The 17351-nt window shown below is 41.7% G+C and overlaps 2 protein-coding genes across 2 annotated transcripts in view; both read left to right on the top strand.

The window, feature by feature from the left end:
* Nucleotides 1-1488: 1488 nt before the first annotated feature.
* Nucleotides 1489-5117, top strand: CCDC160 (coiled-coil domain containing 160). Its single transcript, XM_038415126.1, has 2 exons — nucleotides 1489-1605; nucleotides 4122-5117. Exon 2 carries the CDS (start codon nucleotides 4140-4142, stop codon nucleotides 5115-5117), a length of 978 nt encoding a protein of 325 aa, XP_038271054.1. The 5' UTR covers nucleotides 1489-1605; nucleotides 4122-4139.
* Nucleotides 5118-9523: 4406 nt separating this feature from the next.
* The window catches only part of PHF6 (PHD finger protein 6), a 51320-nt gene continuing 43492 nt past the window's right edge, over nucleotides 9524-17351 (top strand). The window contains exon 1 of the mRNA XM_043491973.1: nucleotides 9524-9842. The gene's annotated coding sequence lies outside the window, so the exon portion shown is untranslated. The remainder of the gene's footprint in view (nucleotides 9843-17351) is intronic.

Below are 17351 nucleotides of genomic sequence, written 5' to 3'. Positions count from 1 at the left end.
AGCTGAGCATGGCAGTAATGGGGCTGCATTTCTCTGTAAACAGGGCCCTGGATAGCTTCGTCACTCGTGGGCCCCCCATTTCCCGACGAAGCCCTGTCAGTGCAGTTGCCCTGGAGCGTTGCTTGGCGCCTTTGGCATCACCCACGGCAGCAACGCGCCAACCCCGAGCATTCAGAAGTCAGGAGGGGAGCCCGGGAGGCAGCGCCAGACCAGGTGGGAAAAGATGCCGAGGTTAATTGTGGGGTTTTTGAAGCCATGTTGGGTTGTTTATTTGTCTTCTGGGTGCTGAGCCCTTGGCCGGAGGGCTGGAAACCAGCTGTGGGCTTCTCCTCTGTCGGGGCCCCAGCCGCTGGCTTCACACCTCGCAAACGGGGGCCAGGCTCGTGGCTAGGCTGGGGATCCTGCACGCGAGGGAAAAGCGGGGCAGCCGGTCCTTGGGGCCCCTCTGGGCACCGACAGGGGCAGGATGAGGGGCCCGGGAGCGGCAGCCCCTCCTCCCCGGCCCGGCCTTGGGGACCGGCCGGCAGCCACCGTCCCCCTCAGAGGGGTTAGTGCGAGGGGAGCCGCTTCTCCTGCCCGCCCCCGGGGGTGGAGCCGGCTGCGAGCGCAGGCCTGGCGGCTCCGCTTTTCCAGGCCGTGTTGCTAGGCGGACTCGCGCCAGGCCACTCGGCTTGCTGCTGCCCCGCGGGAGAGACTCCACCCTCCGGCACCAGGTAGGGCTGGGTTGGCGCCCTCCCCACAGCCACCAGCGGTGCCTGGGTGTGGGCAGAGCCCCCCCACTGTGCACGCAACAGTGCCGGAGCCCACCCTGCGCTGGGTGCCCGCACCCTAAGGGGTTAGAGCCTGGGGTGCTCGGGTCCGCCCAAGGGGTTACAGCCTGGGGTGCTGGGTGCCTCTTCCTTATAGACTGGGGTGCTGGAGGGTGCCTCAACCGTATGTGGTTAGCTTCTCCTACAGCCTGGGGTGCTGGGTGCCCCCCCAAAGGGGTTACAGCCTGGGGTGCTGTGTGCCTGCACCCAAAGGGGTTACAGCCTGGGGTGCTGGGTGCCCCCTCCTAAGGGTTACAGCCTGGGGTGCTGGGTGCCCCCTTCCTTATAGCCTGGGGTACTGAAGGGTGCCTCAACCATATCTAGTTAGCTTCTCCTACAGCTTGGGGTGCTGGATGGCACTCTGTCCCTTTGATGTTCCTAGCATTATTATGGCTCTATTGCCTCAGTCCCAGTCATGTGGGGTGCTGGGTAGCCCCTCTGAAGCAGTAGTCCCCTTTTCCTGCTGTGGTTAGCCTTTGATGCTGGATAGTGCTGCTGTGACATTGGGTATCCCCTGAACTTGGGTCATTTATCATCCTCAAACTCATGATGGGTAACCACAGGGTGAGGACAAACCCACTTTCCTGCAGAAGGCATTTGTTCCCCCATTGAACCTTCTCAACAAGCAGTTTCTGCTTATCTTTTATAGGGAGTAAAAATATGAACAAACATTTCTGGATTCTGGTAAACTGCTAATATGAGTCTCTGTCCTAAAGTTTCCTATATTGTTAGAGAAAGGAATGCCAGGAAAATTCACCCCTGCTAGACAATATCATCAAGAATCTCCCAGCTCCAGGTAATATTCCCCCTTTCTCTTTCTTCATAGTTTATGTGGTTTTCATAATCACTTGCTAAATATGACCTTGATCCTCTGAGCAGCCACATGGGCAGACTCCTGTTGACTTCAAAGTGGTTTCATATGTGCATGTATTGAGCAGTTTGCAGCATTGGGACCTTAATGATGGCATGTGATTTACCTTTGTCTGCAGCTTCAGTACATCTGTATGGCTTCCCTAGATTTTCCCAACAATTTCAAAAATCACTTCATCGAGTCCAACAACATTATTTTGTGTCCCCTTTGTCGTCCCTCCCCGCATCTGGCCTATGCACTCTTTTAGTTTGTAAATAATAATTGTTCTTCAGGCGTGTGCTGCATTGATTCTCAGTGGTGCTAAATGTGAGGCGATTTAACACAGGAGTTAAAAAAGAAAGATTTGAAATATCACATAAATATGCATGAAATTAGTACTCCTCGTTCTTTTTGCTGATACAGACTAACATGGCTACCACTCTGAAACCTTCATCCTCAGGGTAGGATACAGTACTGTTTTAAAGATCTGAAATTCCCAATTATCCAAAACAGGTTTACGTCCCCCAGTATTCATTACTAAGAATGGACATACTGGGTCAGACCAAAGATCCATCTAGCCCCCATCCTGTCGTCCGACAGCAGCCAATGCCAGATACCCTAGGAAATCAACAGAACAGGTAATCATCAAGTGATCCATCCCGTCGCCCATTTCCCATGTTGCCAATCCTGTGGAGATTGATGACTTCTATCTACAGAATGGGTAGTAAGTGAGATGACTCAAATGAGATGGTAACTGTCTCCATGATTATAAAGTTCCTGGCCTCTTTGAGTTAATCCCTGGCCCCTCTCTCCAGGTTTTTTTAGTCACTGGCAACAGCTGTAGTGATGGTCTCGCTGTGACATGGACACCTGTCCACAAGGAACTAGACTGAGGCCACCAAGCTCATTTCACATAGGTCATCAAATAGCCATTAGATCATGAGGGTCAAACTTTATTTGGAGAAGACCTGTTCCATGTTTAATTATGGATTTTGGGCCAGGATAAAAATTTAAAACTTCATACTCTCCTCAATCTATGGCAAATCGCGGCCTAATGTCAGCAGGAGATTGTACAATGATCAAGTGCAGGTTACAGCCTTCATGTAGTAATTAAATGCAATTTATTATGTATTCAGTACCTTATTGTCATATTCAGTGTGACTCCATGAGAAAATCCTTGAGACACCTCTGAATTAGGGGGATGTTTCAGTCACTACTGAGCTGTTCTGAATTTGAATCAATGAAATATTAGTGCTTTTACTATTCTAGTATCATTATTATCTCTCTTACTCCACAAACTTATCCCTTGTGCCTGAGACATAGCTTGTCCATATTCAATTTATATGCCTACTTGGTTTTATAAAACTCTTAAATATGTTTAGACAGTCAAATCATTAGAGAAGCTAACTGACATAATCTCTTTTCAATATATTTTGCCTCATATTATTGTTCTTGGATTTCAATGTAAATCCAAATAAAAATGGTAACTGTTTTAAATATTCTTAGCATCATGCATAAACCTAGTTCATCTTCTTAGTTCAGTAATAATAGTGCTGGAAACATGGAGTAAATAGCAAAGTGGACTAATCCATAAATCTTTCACCTCTGGCAATCTTGAGTCAAATTCTGATTTAGTCTCTAGTGAAAAGTATTTGGGAATCTTATTGTTGTCCCTAAAACATTGATTCTCCTAGCAAAACTAACCATTGCTACACAATTGATAGTCTGTGCTCAGAGAGGATGAGGACTGGAATATCAGGAGTTTTGCAGGGCAATTGTCAGAGTTGCAGGACTCTATGTATAGTCTCTCCATATTATGTGCAGCTTTTCACTAATTTATTCTAATAAGCACTGACGTCTCCACAATTTTTAAACACTTAGCATTCACGTACTGTAGTGTGTCACATATTCAGATCCTTGTCTAGATGTTAACTGAATAAGCACCTTTAAAGAGTTTGAGTAGTGATACAATTTTAAAAAAACAATTTACAAACAAAGAAAATATGATTCGTATCCTTCAATCCACATTCAGGCAAATCTCTCATTACAGGCAATAGAAAATTTACCTGGTTTAAATACTAGGATTTGCCCCATATAAGAACGATATAAGCTTTTCTTTAACAGGATCAATCTGTAAAATGTTTCCTCAAAGCAATCTAGTTTAATTTCATATAGACCGTTAAAACAGAGCAGGGCTTCCGTATAGTTAGTACATTATGACACTAGTAACTTTGGACCAGTTTCTGATACCCTTATTCATGTTGAAAAGCACCTTACTCCACAAGTAGGCCCACTGAAGTCGCGAGTAAGGTGTTACCCAACATGAGTAAAGGTACCTGAAGCTAGCCCTCTAAATTTTTACAAATTATAATTACTAATAATTTTAGTTTCTTTCAGATGAAACTTCACATCAAAGTTTAAATGTGTTCCTTCAGGTATTGATTTTACTTTTCTACTGAAAGGCAGTGGAAATCTTAGAAATGGAGAACAAAGGTAAACATTGGGTGGAGAAGTTGTTTTCTCCTCATTTTAGTGCACAATATTTTTTTAGTCAAGCCTATCAGCCTGAATCTCTGATGTTTGAAAAATTGGCTTTAGCAAGAGCAAAGAGAGTGGAAGAAATCTACAGTAGAGCAATTAAAAAATATCAAGAAGAAAAAAGGCTCAAAAGGAAAGAATGTTTTTCCAAACTCATTGTACAAGAATATGAACCAAACATAGTAAGTGCAAAGATAAACATTTCAAAGAAGGAAAGAGAAGGGGATTCTGACTGCTGTGGAGCTGGTAATTTAGATGTTGGGACTGAAGAAAGCTTAAAGAAAACAGAGGGTCATTGTATCTGGAATGCAAAGGAATTAGCAGATTTGCGACAAGAAATGCACAAGAACCATGTGGAAGGAGTTTCTCTGAAACTTCAGCTGTCCACCTTGAATGCAGAGTTAGTGGAATTGAAAGCTAAAAGCAAAAAAATACAAGTGGACTTTGAAAATGCTGAACAAGAACTTCTAAACTCCAAAAAAGAGGTTCGCTGCAAAAATACCCAACTACAGCAGATTCAAAAGGACAGCTTAAAAAAAGATTTTGAGCTTCAAGCCTTAAAACAACATTTACATGAAAAATCAGCAAACATAGGAAGCTTAAATGAAGAGCTGCTTCAGGCAAGAAAAGAAATTCAGAGTTTGGATCTAAAGAACAAGGATTTACATCAAGAAGTTAAGAAGTTAAAACGGCAACATGATCTTGGAAATAAGGCCTCCATAGAAAAGGTGAAACTGCATTATGATTTAAAAATCAGAAACATACAAAAAGAACTGGAGGCTGTTAAAAGTGAGCTGAGTGATGAAAAGCTTTTGCATGCTAAGACTGTTAAGGCTTTAGAAATACTTAGGAAACATTTTTCAGCCCAACCATTATCTAATACATTGGACAATCTGCGAGTAGATTTTTCTTTAAAATAAAACAAGGAGAGAGAATCCTTGCTTGTAGTCAAAAAGCTGTAGTAACTATATTTTCAGTTTTACTTGACTTTCTACTTTTCAAACTCTTCTTGATTTAATGTTGAACTTTTATTTTCAAGTTTTAAGGCAGTCAAGTGTGACACTAAAACGCTATCTAGTTTTAAAATAGCTTTGTTCAGAGTTTTGTTTGAGTGAAATTGTACCTTGATTCTTTGACAAGAGCATCCCTGTGCGTCTTCATGCCACTGACATCCATTACACCCTTCTTGCAGTAATATGCATCTCCTTTTCCCTGGAGAACTGCTTTGTAGAGAGGAAACACTAGTTTGTATTGAGATAAATCATGGCTTTGATACTTAATTTGAATGCCGGGTTCTATATCCCTCACTCTTCAGATGTATGAACTGACAAATGCTGAATAAACAAATTCTGACAAGTTCCAGTCATCTTAAATGCAAAGAGAAATAACTTAATATAATAATCCTGACTTGTAGCTCTGATTTTCTTTCTGTTTGGTCTGCTTGTGATCGTTCATGTCTGAACGGGTATCCATTGCCACAGTATCAATCCTTTAGAAAATACCACATGCAGGTCCTTTGATTACCCAGCAGGGTGTACTGTCTACACAGTCTGAAGCATAATTCCACTAAAACCTTTAAAATCTGCTGTACCCAGATTTTACTTTCTTACAGTTTGCTAAAAATCATGTTGCTGTTACTATTGCATTCGGTTTGCAGTTTATATTGTTGCTCATAACTGCTGTAACAAAGTTTTTTCTCTTTAAAATCTCTTGGAAATTCAGGTTAAAATTATGTGTTGATTTTTGGAGAACATTGTAAATCTATACCTTAATTTGAAATAATATTACTACTAAATGTTTAATTATTAAATAGTGCACCTCCATGTGAGAGGAGCTAGTGAATTTTTTCTAAACAGTCTGTGTGTTATAACTATGGTCTTTCTCTACTGAGAGTATAAATATGAATGATTTATTTAATAAAGTATCTTGATTATTGATGTGTATGGTATACACAGTCACTTCAAATCTCATTTTAATTTTGGCTGAAAAGGATTCCTCTCAAAAGCTGAAAAAACTAAATTCCAGAAACTATCCTGAGAGCAGAAGTGTAGAAATCTAGAATGGTATAGGATAATTGCTATAGTTTCTTTCCTCTTCATTATAACATTTTCTTGAATTTTAATTGGGTAAATAAATGAATCACGCAGTTCTATTCACTCCAAATGATGAAATGACTATTAACTAATTGTTGCCTTACGAAAAAAGAACAAGAGTACTTGTGGAAACTTAGAGACTAACAAATTTATTTGAGCATAAGCTTTTGTGAGCTACAGCTTAGAGGCTCTTAGAGTTGGTATGGCAACTTCCACCTTTTCATGTTTTCTGTATGTACATATATCTTCTTACTATATGTTCCATTCTATGCATCCAATGAAGTGGGCTGTAGCCCGCGAAAGCTTATGCCCAAATAAATTTGTTAGTCTCTAAGTGCCACAAGTACTCCTGTTCTTTTTGTGGATACAGACTAACCGACTGCTACTCTGAAACCTGTTGCCTTATGTGTTTTTAAAATGTCAAATATTGGGGTACTGCTAAATCTAAAATCTAATTTATTGTAGCATTTTACCTGTTTTGGCTAGAAGTTTCTATATATCTATCACCTAAATATGATTTACTCTCCCTGAAAAGTCTCATGCTTTGTCTGGTTATAAATGTAACTTATATCAGTCAAGCAAATGGTATGTAATTTTAGCTGAGTTTATTTAAACCTTCAACCAAGCAATAAGTATTACTTGTTTATATGTTATAACACCCAAAAAGTTAGAACATAAGAACAGCCATACTGGGTCTGACCAAAGGCCCATCTAGCCCAGTATTCTGAGTGACCAATGCCAGGTGCCTCAAAGAACAGAACAGGTAATCATCAAGTGATACATCCCCTGTTGCCCATTCCCAGCTTCTAGCAAACAGAGGCTAGGGACATCATCCTGGTCCATCCTGACTAATAGCCACTGATGAACCTATCCATGAACTTATCTAGTTCTTCTTTGAACCCTGTTATAGTCTTGGCCTTCACAACATCCTCTGGCAAGGAGTTCCACAGGTTGACTGCGTTGTGTAAAAAAATACTTCCTTTAACTCTAACCATTTGTTTCTCAAGTATATCTGCATCCCAAAATATTTTGCTGGAATATATAATAAATAAAATAATAATAATAATAATAATACACACTATAATAAAGTGTGAAGTACTTTATATTGTGTATCTCCAACACTTATTCTTTTGCAATAAGTAGGTTTGTTTCCTTGTAGGGAATGGGTTTGTTTGCTGGGACTGCAGAATTCTTGCCATTTTCTGTGTCCTATCATCGGGAGAGGCAAACTTCAAAGAGGGAGAACTCAGAAGCTGAGGGACAGAAAGACTGCTTCTAATCTGCTGCAGAGATAAGCACTAAAACTAAGTTTCGTTTACATGATTCATATTGGGCTTCTGTTCAGTGATTTATATTTATATGGGGGATACATTTAAATATAACCCATTTCAAAGGTATTAGCCAGGTTTTGCCTCTCCCTCAGATCTAAGAGTGAATACATTTTCACTGAAGAATTTAATGGAAATTAAATCTTTGTTGGAGTGGTCCATTCAACTCCCAAAGTTTCAACACAGTTTTGTACCTTGGATGAATCCTCTACTGAATAGCTTAAGGGGGTGAAGAAAGCCATCTTAAACTAGGGAATGTTTCTGCTAATTGACTTAAGTACTAGTATAACTAGTTTAAAATAAATAAATAAATAAATAAATACAATTGTAAAAATATAGTAGCAACCCATCCTAAGGGTAGAGGCTATGTCTTTGTTAATGGAGATCTGAGTGGTTTTCCCAAACTTCCAAAGCAGGCTGGGAAGAACCCTGTTGTCCAGCAGATTGAGAGAATCAAAAACCTGGTCCAGGAAAGTGACATTTAATCATGTAGATTCAAATATTCTGCCTGATGGCTGTCCTGAATAGTCAATTTTGGAGATGGGTTGATGTCTAGGAAGCAGGAGAGAGACTGGGGAGTGAATGTGGATGTGTTCCATGAGCCTTTGTACTCTGTCCCATGTGTAAGCCCTGTCCCCTGTGTGTTGCTGTGCAGCAACCTTGCACAGAGCTGGGTGCTGCTTCATCCAGTCTCCAGCCCTCATTTTGTGCACCAAAACTGCACCTGTTCCAGTGCAAAAGGATCCTTTTTACTGTCTCTCTCCTTCCTTTCATACTCCCTACCAGGCAAGCTCTTGAAATGCACCTAAATTTGGGTACATTAACTTAGCAGCATATCCAACTTGAGGCCAAAAATGAAAATTAGCCTTCTACCTTGTAAACACCACTGAACAGCAGAACTGGCTGACTCTGCCTCTTATCTTCCAGCTTTACAAAAGTTATTTTCTGATCCTTTTTGGCCAGAGTGCTCCATGCAGCGCTTTGGGAAGAATGTTAAGTTTGAATGTGTTTTATGAAAAGAAAAGGAGTACTTGTGGCACCTTAGAGACTAACAAATTTATTTGAGCATAAGCTTTCGTGAGCTACAGCTCAGTGCATCCGATGAAGTGAGCTGTAGCTCACGAAAGCTTATGCTCAAATAAATTTGTTAGTCTCTAAGGTGCCACAAGTACTCCTTTTCTTTTGCGAATACATACTAACACAGCTGCTACTCTGAAACCTGTATTTTATGAGGGACAGTAAGGATCCCAATATGGTTGCATGGTTTAAAGGACATGGGAGACCAGTTTTAATTTTGAGTCCCAGATCAGAAGTGCCTAGTATGTACTCTGTGCAGGATTTTAAGCATAAATTTCATGTCTCTCCAGCAAGCTTGTCCTTGAGGGAGGGGCATGAAACACGCATATAATCCAACTTAATTAAAAAGGAAGTAGATCAATTTATAGCATTGTGCTATTTTGTTCATGGACTGGGTGTCTTAGCAAACCAGTCTTGATAAAGTAGCCAGGATGAACACATATTAAACATAAGTTACAGTATTGCTTTCCCTGTATTTGAGGGAAGGAGAGTGTGATGGGGCATCTGCCCCACACTGCCCAGTAAGGGGTTAATAGAGCCAATAGGAGAGGGGCTGTGAGGAGTGGCCAGTCAGAGCCCAGCAGGCCAATATAAAAAGAGCCTCAGGGCAAAGCAGGCTTAGTAGCTGCTGAGGAGGGAGGATTGTCTCTGGAGTAAGCTGTAACCCTGTAGCATCTTGGACAGGCAGGAATCCGGGGAGAAGAGTAGGTGCTTCGGATGGGCTGCTGAGACTGAGAAGGGTGCTGTGGCCACAGGGTAGTGACCCAGGGAAATGCAACTATAGTAGAAGCAAAGGAACGCAGTAAGTGACTGCGATTTGGAGAGTACCTGGTCTGGGAGGCTGGGTCCCCTCCACTCACCACTGGGAAAGTGGCAGGACAATCGACTACAGTTGCCACTGGGGAAGTGGCTGGACTAGGAGCTAAACTCCCCCGGTCAGGGGAACGTTGATAGGGACATGGGCGGAGGGCTGTGTCACGAAGAGGATGCTGCGGTTCTGAATGCTGTAAGAGGGGCTGCAGGCAGACTGCAGAGAAGGAGTGATGGTGTGCAGACTGCAGATGTGGGTGTCAACCTTGAGCTAATTCCCAGAGTGAACAAGAGGAGGTGCCAGGCTGGTGGTGATTGATGTGCCCCATGACAGAGGATAAATATTTTAATGCAAAATGCCCCACATTTTGCTTAGCCTAATAATCTGAAGTATTTTTGTGGCCCTGTCTAAGTCTGCAGGTCTCAGAGGAGCAGGTCCTCTGCTGAAGTCAGCAGGGCTGTGACAGTTTATAACAGCTGAAGATCTGCCCTCCACTCTTTAAACCACTATCAATCCTTGATTAGTATTGGATTAACAATTGAAAAATTAATGTTAACATTTATTCAAGATGCTTCACTTTTGAAAACCTCCTTTATAGTCTTCTTATACAGGCCTTTAGTATACTAAACTTCCTTACAGGCCTCAGGCTAGAGTATATTGAGCTTGAATGTTGTCAGAGTCCTAAATGCCATGTTTTTAGCATGATTGTTATTGCTAGAAGTAGGCTTATAAATGTCACTTGTAACTGGTACATTGTTTTTCCACATCTATTTCAGTTTATTTGCATTGAGTAGGTTTATTAAAAAACATCTTTTAACTTTTGTCTAGTGGGCTTCCTAAACTATCGTGTTCTTATAGTATATAGGAGACTTCATTGAATTATTTAACATGACGTATATGATACTGCATGTGAATATCAATGAGCTTTAGCCCACAGACTGTTTTGCTGTTTATGGACTTTTGTCAGAGATGCCTAAAATCACTTTAGCTGCACCTTTTATCAAAGGGTTGGCTACTTGCCATACAGTAGTTCGTGATGATATCCACTTCTGAATCTTTCTACATGAACAGAAGACTGAAGGCTGCCCCTCATTTCAGTTTTTGGCCGTTCTGCTTAAGTGCCCTTTAAAGTGGGGAAACATTTCAGGCAAAGATTGGAAACAACAGTTCCGTCAGCATTGTATTTCACAGTAAATCATAAAGATATACAATAGTATTGGTACAACACATTAGAAAGTCCAGTGCTACAGTTACAAAAATCATACATTTTACATGCTAATTACAAAAGTAAAGACCTGTGTCAGAAAGTGTTTAAAATGTTATGACCATACTCCATGACGTTAAGGTGAATAAATAAAGGTATAATACATTCTGTCTAGGTTTAGCATAAATAGAAGGAAAAGGTACAGTGAAGTTAAAAACACAGCTCAACAATAGTCTGATTCTCCAAGAGGATCCAGCGTTGCTGAATTACGTAGCTGCTGAATATTAAATGGCTTTAGAACTCTAATCCTCAGTGATACACTTCACACTCTTACAGCACTTGCACCAATCAAGGCACTTCTGAAGCACCTACCACTGTCCAATCCAGGGGACATATCTGCAGCTGGAGGTATGACAGTTTATACTAACTGAAGATCTAGGTGGTAGCGGAGGGCAATATTACAGAACTAGATCCTCAACTGCTGTCAAATGCAGTAACTGCACTGAAGTCAATGGGTCTACAGCAGCTGAGAATCTGGCCCGATGAATTTTGCCTCAGAGCATTCCTATAAGGTAAGTATTACATCAGTACCAGAAGTGGGAACATTGAGCCACAGAATTTAAGTGACCTGCCCAAGGACACTTGGCAAGTCTATGAGACAGCCTAGAAAAGAAATGGGACTCCATTGCTCTACCTGCTGGACATGGCCCTTTTGTGTGGGTGAAGGCTCTAGTCCCATACTAGTATACAGTAACTCTTAGGATTAATGCACAGGATTGGCGTTGGGACATGTGGGAGCAGATCTTCAACTGGGGAAAGTGATCATAGGCTGGAGCTATGATCATTTACACGAACTGAGGATCCGCCCTCTAGATTCTAGTCCCAGAACTGTGACCTTGGGCAAAGTGCTTAGACCAAAAGTTTCAGAGGTGTCCACTAACTTTTGGATGGTTAACTTGAGGCACTTTGGGTCTGATTTTAATTTTTTACATCAGTGCTGCTGTCATAATAGTCTGTCTTTATTGTCCTCACTGTAAGGTATGTATTTTAATAATTTTCTTAGTACTTTTAAACACAGGGTCATGTACATGCCACAAATTCAGTGGTGGAATCCATCCCTTGCTGCAGATAGGGTCTCCAGAATCTAAACTTTAATTAAATAATTTTCCCAGCCCTTATGTTTGTGAAGATAATCCTAACAATATGTACCACCCATAAAATGATGCAATGATATCCCTTTGAGGCCATAGATAGCTTGAAACAGTAACTCTGAGAAGTAAGAACCACCTATTAATTTCATTGGATTGATACTCTTAAACCTAAAGATATTTAACAATATTGTTGTTTAAATTAGTTCATTGCTGATCATTTTATAAATGAGGAGTTCAGGATTTGGGAGGGGGCTTTGGGCTGGGCAGGGCAGGGAGTGGGGGGGGTGGGGATGGGGAATTTGGGGTGTAGGAGGGGGCTCTGGGCTGGGACCGAGGGGTTCGGAGGGCCGGAAGGGTGCAGGCTCTGGCTGGGGGTGTGGGCTCTGGGCTGGGGATGAGGGGGCTGGGGTGCAGGAGGGTGCTCTGGGCTGGGATCGAGGGGCTTGGAGGGCTGGAGGGGGATCAGGGCTGCAGCAGGGGGTTGGGGTGTGGGGAGAGGCTCAGGGGTACAGGCTCTGGGCGGCACCTACCTCAAGCAGCTCCCGGAAGCAGTGGCATGTCCCTTCTCCGGCTTCTATGCAGAGGCATGGCCAGGTGGTTCTGCGTGCTGCACCATCTACAGGCACCGCCCCTGCAGCTCCCATTGGAGTGCCAGAGGGGACCATTGGAGCGAGGCCATTGGAGTTCATAGGAGCCAGAAGGGGGCCATGCCGCAACTTCTGGGAGCTGTGTGGAGCAGCCCCCAACCCTGGAGCGCTGGAGGGGGGCCATGCCGCAGCTTTCGGGAGTCATGTGCAACCACCCCCGATCCTGCACCCTGGTTGGAATGGGGCCATGCGGCTGCTTGGGAGCCATATGGAGCAGGTCCCAACCCAGCACCCCAGCGGGAGCTCAAGGGCCTGCTTAAAACAGCTGGTGGGCCAGATGCGGCCTGCGGCCCATAGTTTGCCCATCTCTGCCATAGGACCTCACCCACCCATTCCCATAATAGGCCCATAACCTCTAAATGAGTTAGAAATATTGATTTAAAGACTTCACGTTACAGAGAATCCACCATTTAAACTGGTTTGAACCAGCAAGTGACTCATATCCCACGCTGCAGAGGAAGGCAAAAAACAAAACAACACCCTGGGTCTCTGCCAATCTGAGCTGAAGGAAATTCTTTCCTGACCCCAAATATAGCAATCAATTAGACCCTGAGCATGTGAGTTAGATCCCTCCCCCTGCCCAGCCACTCACCTGGGAAAGAATTCTCTGCAGTAACTCAGCCCTCCCCATCTACAGTCCCATCTCCAGCAGTTGGAGATATTTGCTAATAGCAGTCACGGATGGGCCATATGCCATTATAGGCAACCTCATCATACCATTCCCTCCATAAACTTATCAAGCTCAGTCTTGAAACAAGTTAGGGTTTTTGCACCCACTAATCTACTAGAGGCTATTCCGAAAATACACTCCTCTGCTGGTTAGAAACCATTGTCTCATTTCAAGCCTAAACTTGTTAATGTCCAGTTCATATCCAGTTGTTCCTGTGCCAACACTGACCCTTAACTTAAATAACTCCTCTTTCTCCCTGCTGTTTATCCCATTGATGTGTTTACAGAGAGCAATCCTATCTTCCTTCAATCTTTGGTTAGGATAAACAAGCCAAACTCTTCGAGTCTCCTCTTGTAAAGCAGATTCTCCATAGCTGTAGTGTAGTCATACCCTAAGCAAAGACACTATCCCTTGTTTTTTGGTGCTTCCTGCATTTGGTGAAGCAGGACTTTGTACATTCCTTGTAAATAAATGGGACTGTATAAAAGAAAATACCAGAATCAGTGAAATTTAGTGAGGGTGCTTGTCTTTAACTTGACCTCCTAATTCATTTGTAAACTACAAACTGGTTTATCTTTACAAGGATTTTACCGTGAGTTAGTTAACTACGCTTGTTAACTCGAGTTAGCTCACTTGAGTTAAGAACACACCTTTTCTGGCAGGAAAATGGTAAGTGCGGTTTGTTGACTCATTATTGCATGTCTGTTGATACTCATACAAATATAAAGGATGTAGAAGTGCTTTATAATGAGGACCTAGGGTATGGGCTGAGCAGTTTTTGAGGAAGATCCTTGGGAGCTGCCAGCCTTGCAGAGAAGGCTTGGCTGGATTTGATGTTTCATTTCAAGTTTCTCTTGTAAATAAAGCCAAATCCCAGATGGGGATAAGATTTGATCCACTGCCATTTATGTCTACTGTATTTGAAACATGGTGGGGAAGCCATCTGCTCACAGAGTTTTATTTCAGTTAAGTAGATCTATAGTTGTAACTGTTTCAGGCTGATTGAACCTCTCAGAATATCTTTTAATAGCTCTTCTGGTATATTCTGAAGGAAGTGTGTAATGGGATTTTCTTTAAATCAACCATTACTCTGAGGAAAATAAAGTATGCATTCTTTCCCATTGTTGTAATCAAAAGTTACATATACACACTGGATTTCCTGTAAAATGTATTCCCCTACAGCTGGCCTATAGAAAATCCAAAGAAACTGATCATGTCTTTGATGGAAGCTGAATGGTTATACAAATCTGTGGTGTATAAAGCAACTGGATTAATGCTATGTCTGTGAGCAAATGACAAGCTCTGCCTTATAATTTAACTCGTTTTAGATGCTTGATTATGACATTTGTTCTTCTGCTGAAATGGGAGAGAGTAAATAAACGAGTTTGTGTAATAAGCTTGTCAAATAGACTGAAGTTCTAGAAGATCCCATTGTTAATGCTTACTGGGCTCCTGGCCAGTGCAGTCAATGTATGTTAACATAAAGTTAGAATCTCCTTGTGTTGTCATGTAGTCATTATGATCAATCAGTCAGCCATAGTCTGGTAGCCTTAGCAACTTAAATATACCTTTGTTAACACTATTTCACGTGACCATCACTCTCAAAATCTCTGGCTCTGAAAATGTAGATTATAAAATATTAATTCGTTCTCCTTGCTGAGCTTCTCAGAGAAACTGTCAGAATGTACTACTCATGGAAGGCTCAAGTGTCCAAAGAGAGCTCTTAAATGCTGCACAATAAGAAAGTAAAGCAAAATGCTACATTCATTTCAAGTTCCTTTAGTAACAGAGGTAGAGACACTAGTGCTTGCAAAATTTAAAATAAAATAGGGCCAAATATCAGCCTGAGATCTGCACATAAAATGTCCCCTCCACCTTTGGATCTCATCTTTTGAACTGGAATGAGAAATTAATGGACTCCATGGCACCATTTTTTCTCCCCAAGTTTGCCTGGACTATATAGCATCATGATGTATAGTATGATCTTGTGCAGAACTTGAAGCAGAACATCAAAACAACTGTCATCTGTCTTATATATTTTAAAGGTTTAAGACTATTTTTTGCCAGAGAGAGAGAGAATGGTCCCTTGAAATATGTGTTACCTACTTACACTCAACAATCTGTTCCACCTTGTATTTAGCTGTGACTCTCTGAATATGTTTCCCAGACCTGAAGAACTCTATGAAAGCTCAAAAGCATCTCTTTCTCTCCAACAGAAGTTGGTCTAATAAAAGATGTTACCTCACCCACCTTATCTCAAGTAAACCGCCATTCTGGATAGTTGTCTGTCCAACCTATTCGTATGAAGTTCCAATGATGGGGATTCCACAACTTCCCTTGGAAGTCTATTCCAGAACTTAACTCCCCTAATAGTTAGAAAACCTAAATCTTCCTTGCTGCAGATCAAACCTACTACTTGTCCTACCTTCAGTGGACAGGGAGAACAACTGATTACAGTCCTCTTTATAACAGCCCTTTACATATTTGAAAATTGTTCTCAGGTCCGCCCTCAGGCTTCTTTTCTCAAGATTAAACATGCTCAGTGTTTTGTTGTTGTTTAAGCTTTCCTCATAGCTCTGGTTTTGTAAATGTTTTAGTATTTTTGTTTGAGTAGCAGCCGTGTTAGTCTGTATTCTCAAAAAGAAAAGGAGTACTTGTGGCACCTTAGAGACTAACAAATTTATTAGAGCATAAGCTTTCGTGAGCTACAGCTCACTTCATCGGATGCATCCGATGAAGTGAGCTGTAGCTCACGAAAGCTTATGCTCTAATAAATTTGTTAGTCTCTAAGGTGCCACAAGTACTCCTTTTCTTTTTGAGTATTTTTGTTGCTCACCTCTGAACTCTCCAATTTGTCCACATCTTTTCTAAAGTGTGGCACCAAGCATTGGACACTGTACACAGCAGAGGCCTCACCAGTGCTGAGTAGAGCAGACAATTGCCTCCCAGGTCTTATAAATACACACCGGCATGATATTAGATTTTTTGGCAACTGCATTGCATTGTAGACTCGTATTCAATTTATGATCCACTATAACCCTCAGATCCTTTTCAGCAGTACTACTACCTGGCCAGTTATTTCCCATTTTGCAGTTGTGCATTTGGGGTTTTTTCTTCCTAAGTCAAGTACTTTGCACTTACCTTTATTGAATTTCATCTTGTTGAATTCAGACCAATTCTCCAATTTGTCATGGTCATTTTGAATCCTAATCCCATCCTTCAAAATACATGCAATCCCTCCCAGTTTGTCACCTGCAAATTTTATAAGCATACTCTTCACTCCATTATACAAGTAATTAATAAAAATATTGAATAGTGACAGACCGCTGTGGGACCCCACTAGATATGCCCTCCCATTTTGACAGAGAACCATTTATAACTACTTTTTGAGTATGGCCTTTCAATCAGCTGTGAACCCACTTTACAGTAATTTCATCTAGACCACATTTTCCCAGTTTGCTTGTGAAAATGTCATATGGCTCTGTGTCGAAAGCCTTCCCATGGAGAATTAACCTGTGCTCTAGGATAGTCTCTATCCATCTTCCATGCATTTTGGAATTCCAGGCTCACACCCAAAACCAAAACAGCAGTTTGGGTTTGCTCCTCCGATTCCCCTCTTGCCCAGCAAAATTAATTTACTGCTTCTCCTTCTCTCTTTGGGAAAGAATTCAACCCTTAAATAAGTTGAATCAAACACGTACTGTGGGTCCCTTCCCTCATAAAATCAGAGAAAGGCCTGTAAAAAGGCAGAAAACAAACTTGGTCTTTGCTCTGAAGAAGAACTGAATCTCAAAGTAAAACAAAGTCTGTAGGCAGATGATAAAAACAAACCCCAGAGAATGATGTACATTTCAATAAAGGAGTGAGTAATTAGGAATAATATCATGGAACTTTACAGTGATAAAATCAATGCAGAGCAAAAAAATGGTTTGCATTTCACTGGTTGAGTTAGAAATCAAGCATGACATCAAGTACAGTAATATCTAGTGGCATTTGCATTCACCACTGCGAATTTTTGTAGAATAGTTCTATTAGGCAATTGCATAATCACCAGGAGCCTCCAGCATCAGCTGGAATAAGATTACTGGGTTCTGTAGTTGCAATTACACAAGGGAGGGAGTTGCACATGTTTCTCCATTCCACCCCAAAGTACCTGGAGATTCTGGAGTATAG

Source organism: Dermochelys coriacea, chromosome 9, assembly GCF_009764565.3.
Source record: "Dermochelys coriacea isolate rDerCor1 chromosome 9, rDerCor1.pri.v4, whole genome shotgun sequence".
NCBI lineage: Eukaryota > Metazoa > Chordata > Testudines > Dermochelyidae > Dermochelys > Dermochelys coriacea.
The sequence above is the reverse complement of the archived record's forward strand: the minus strand, read 5'-3'. Positions and strand labels throughout refer to the sequence as shown.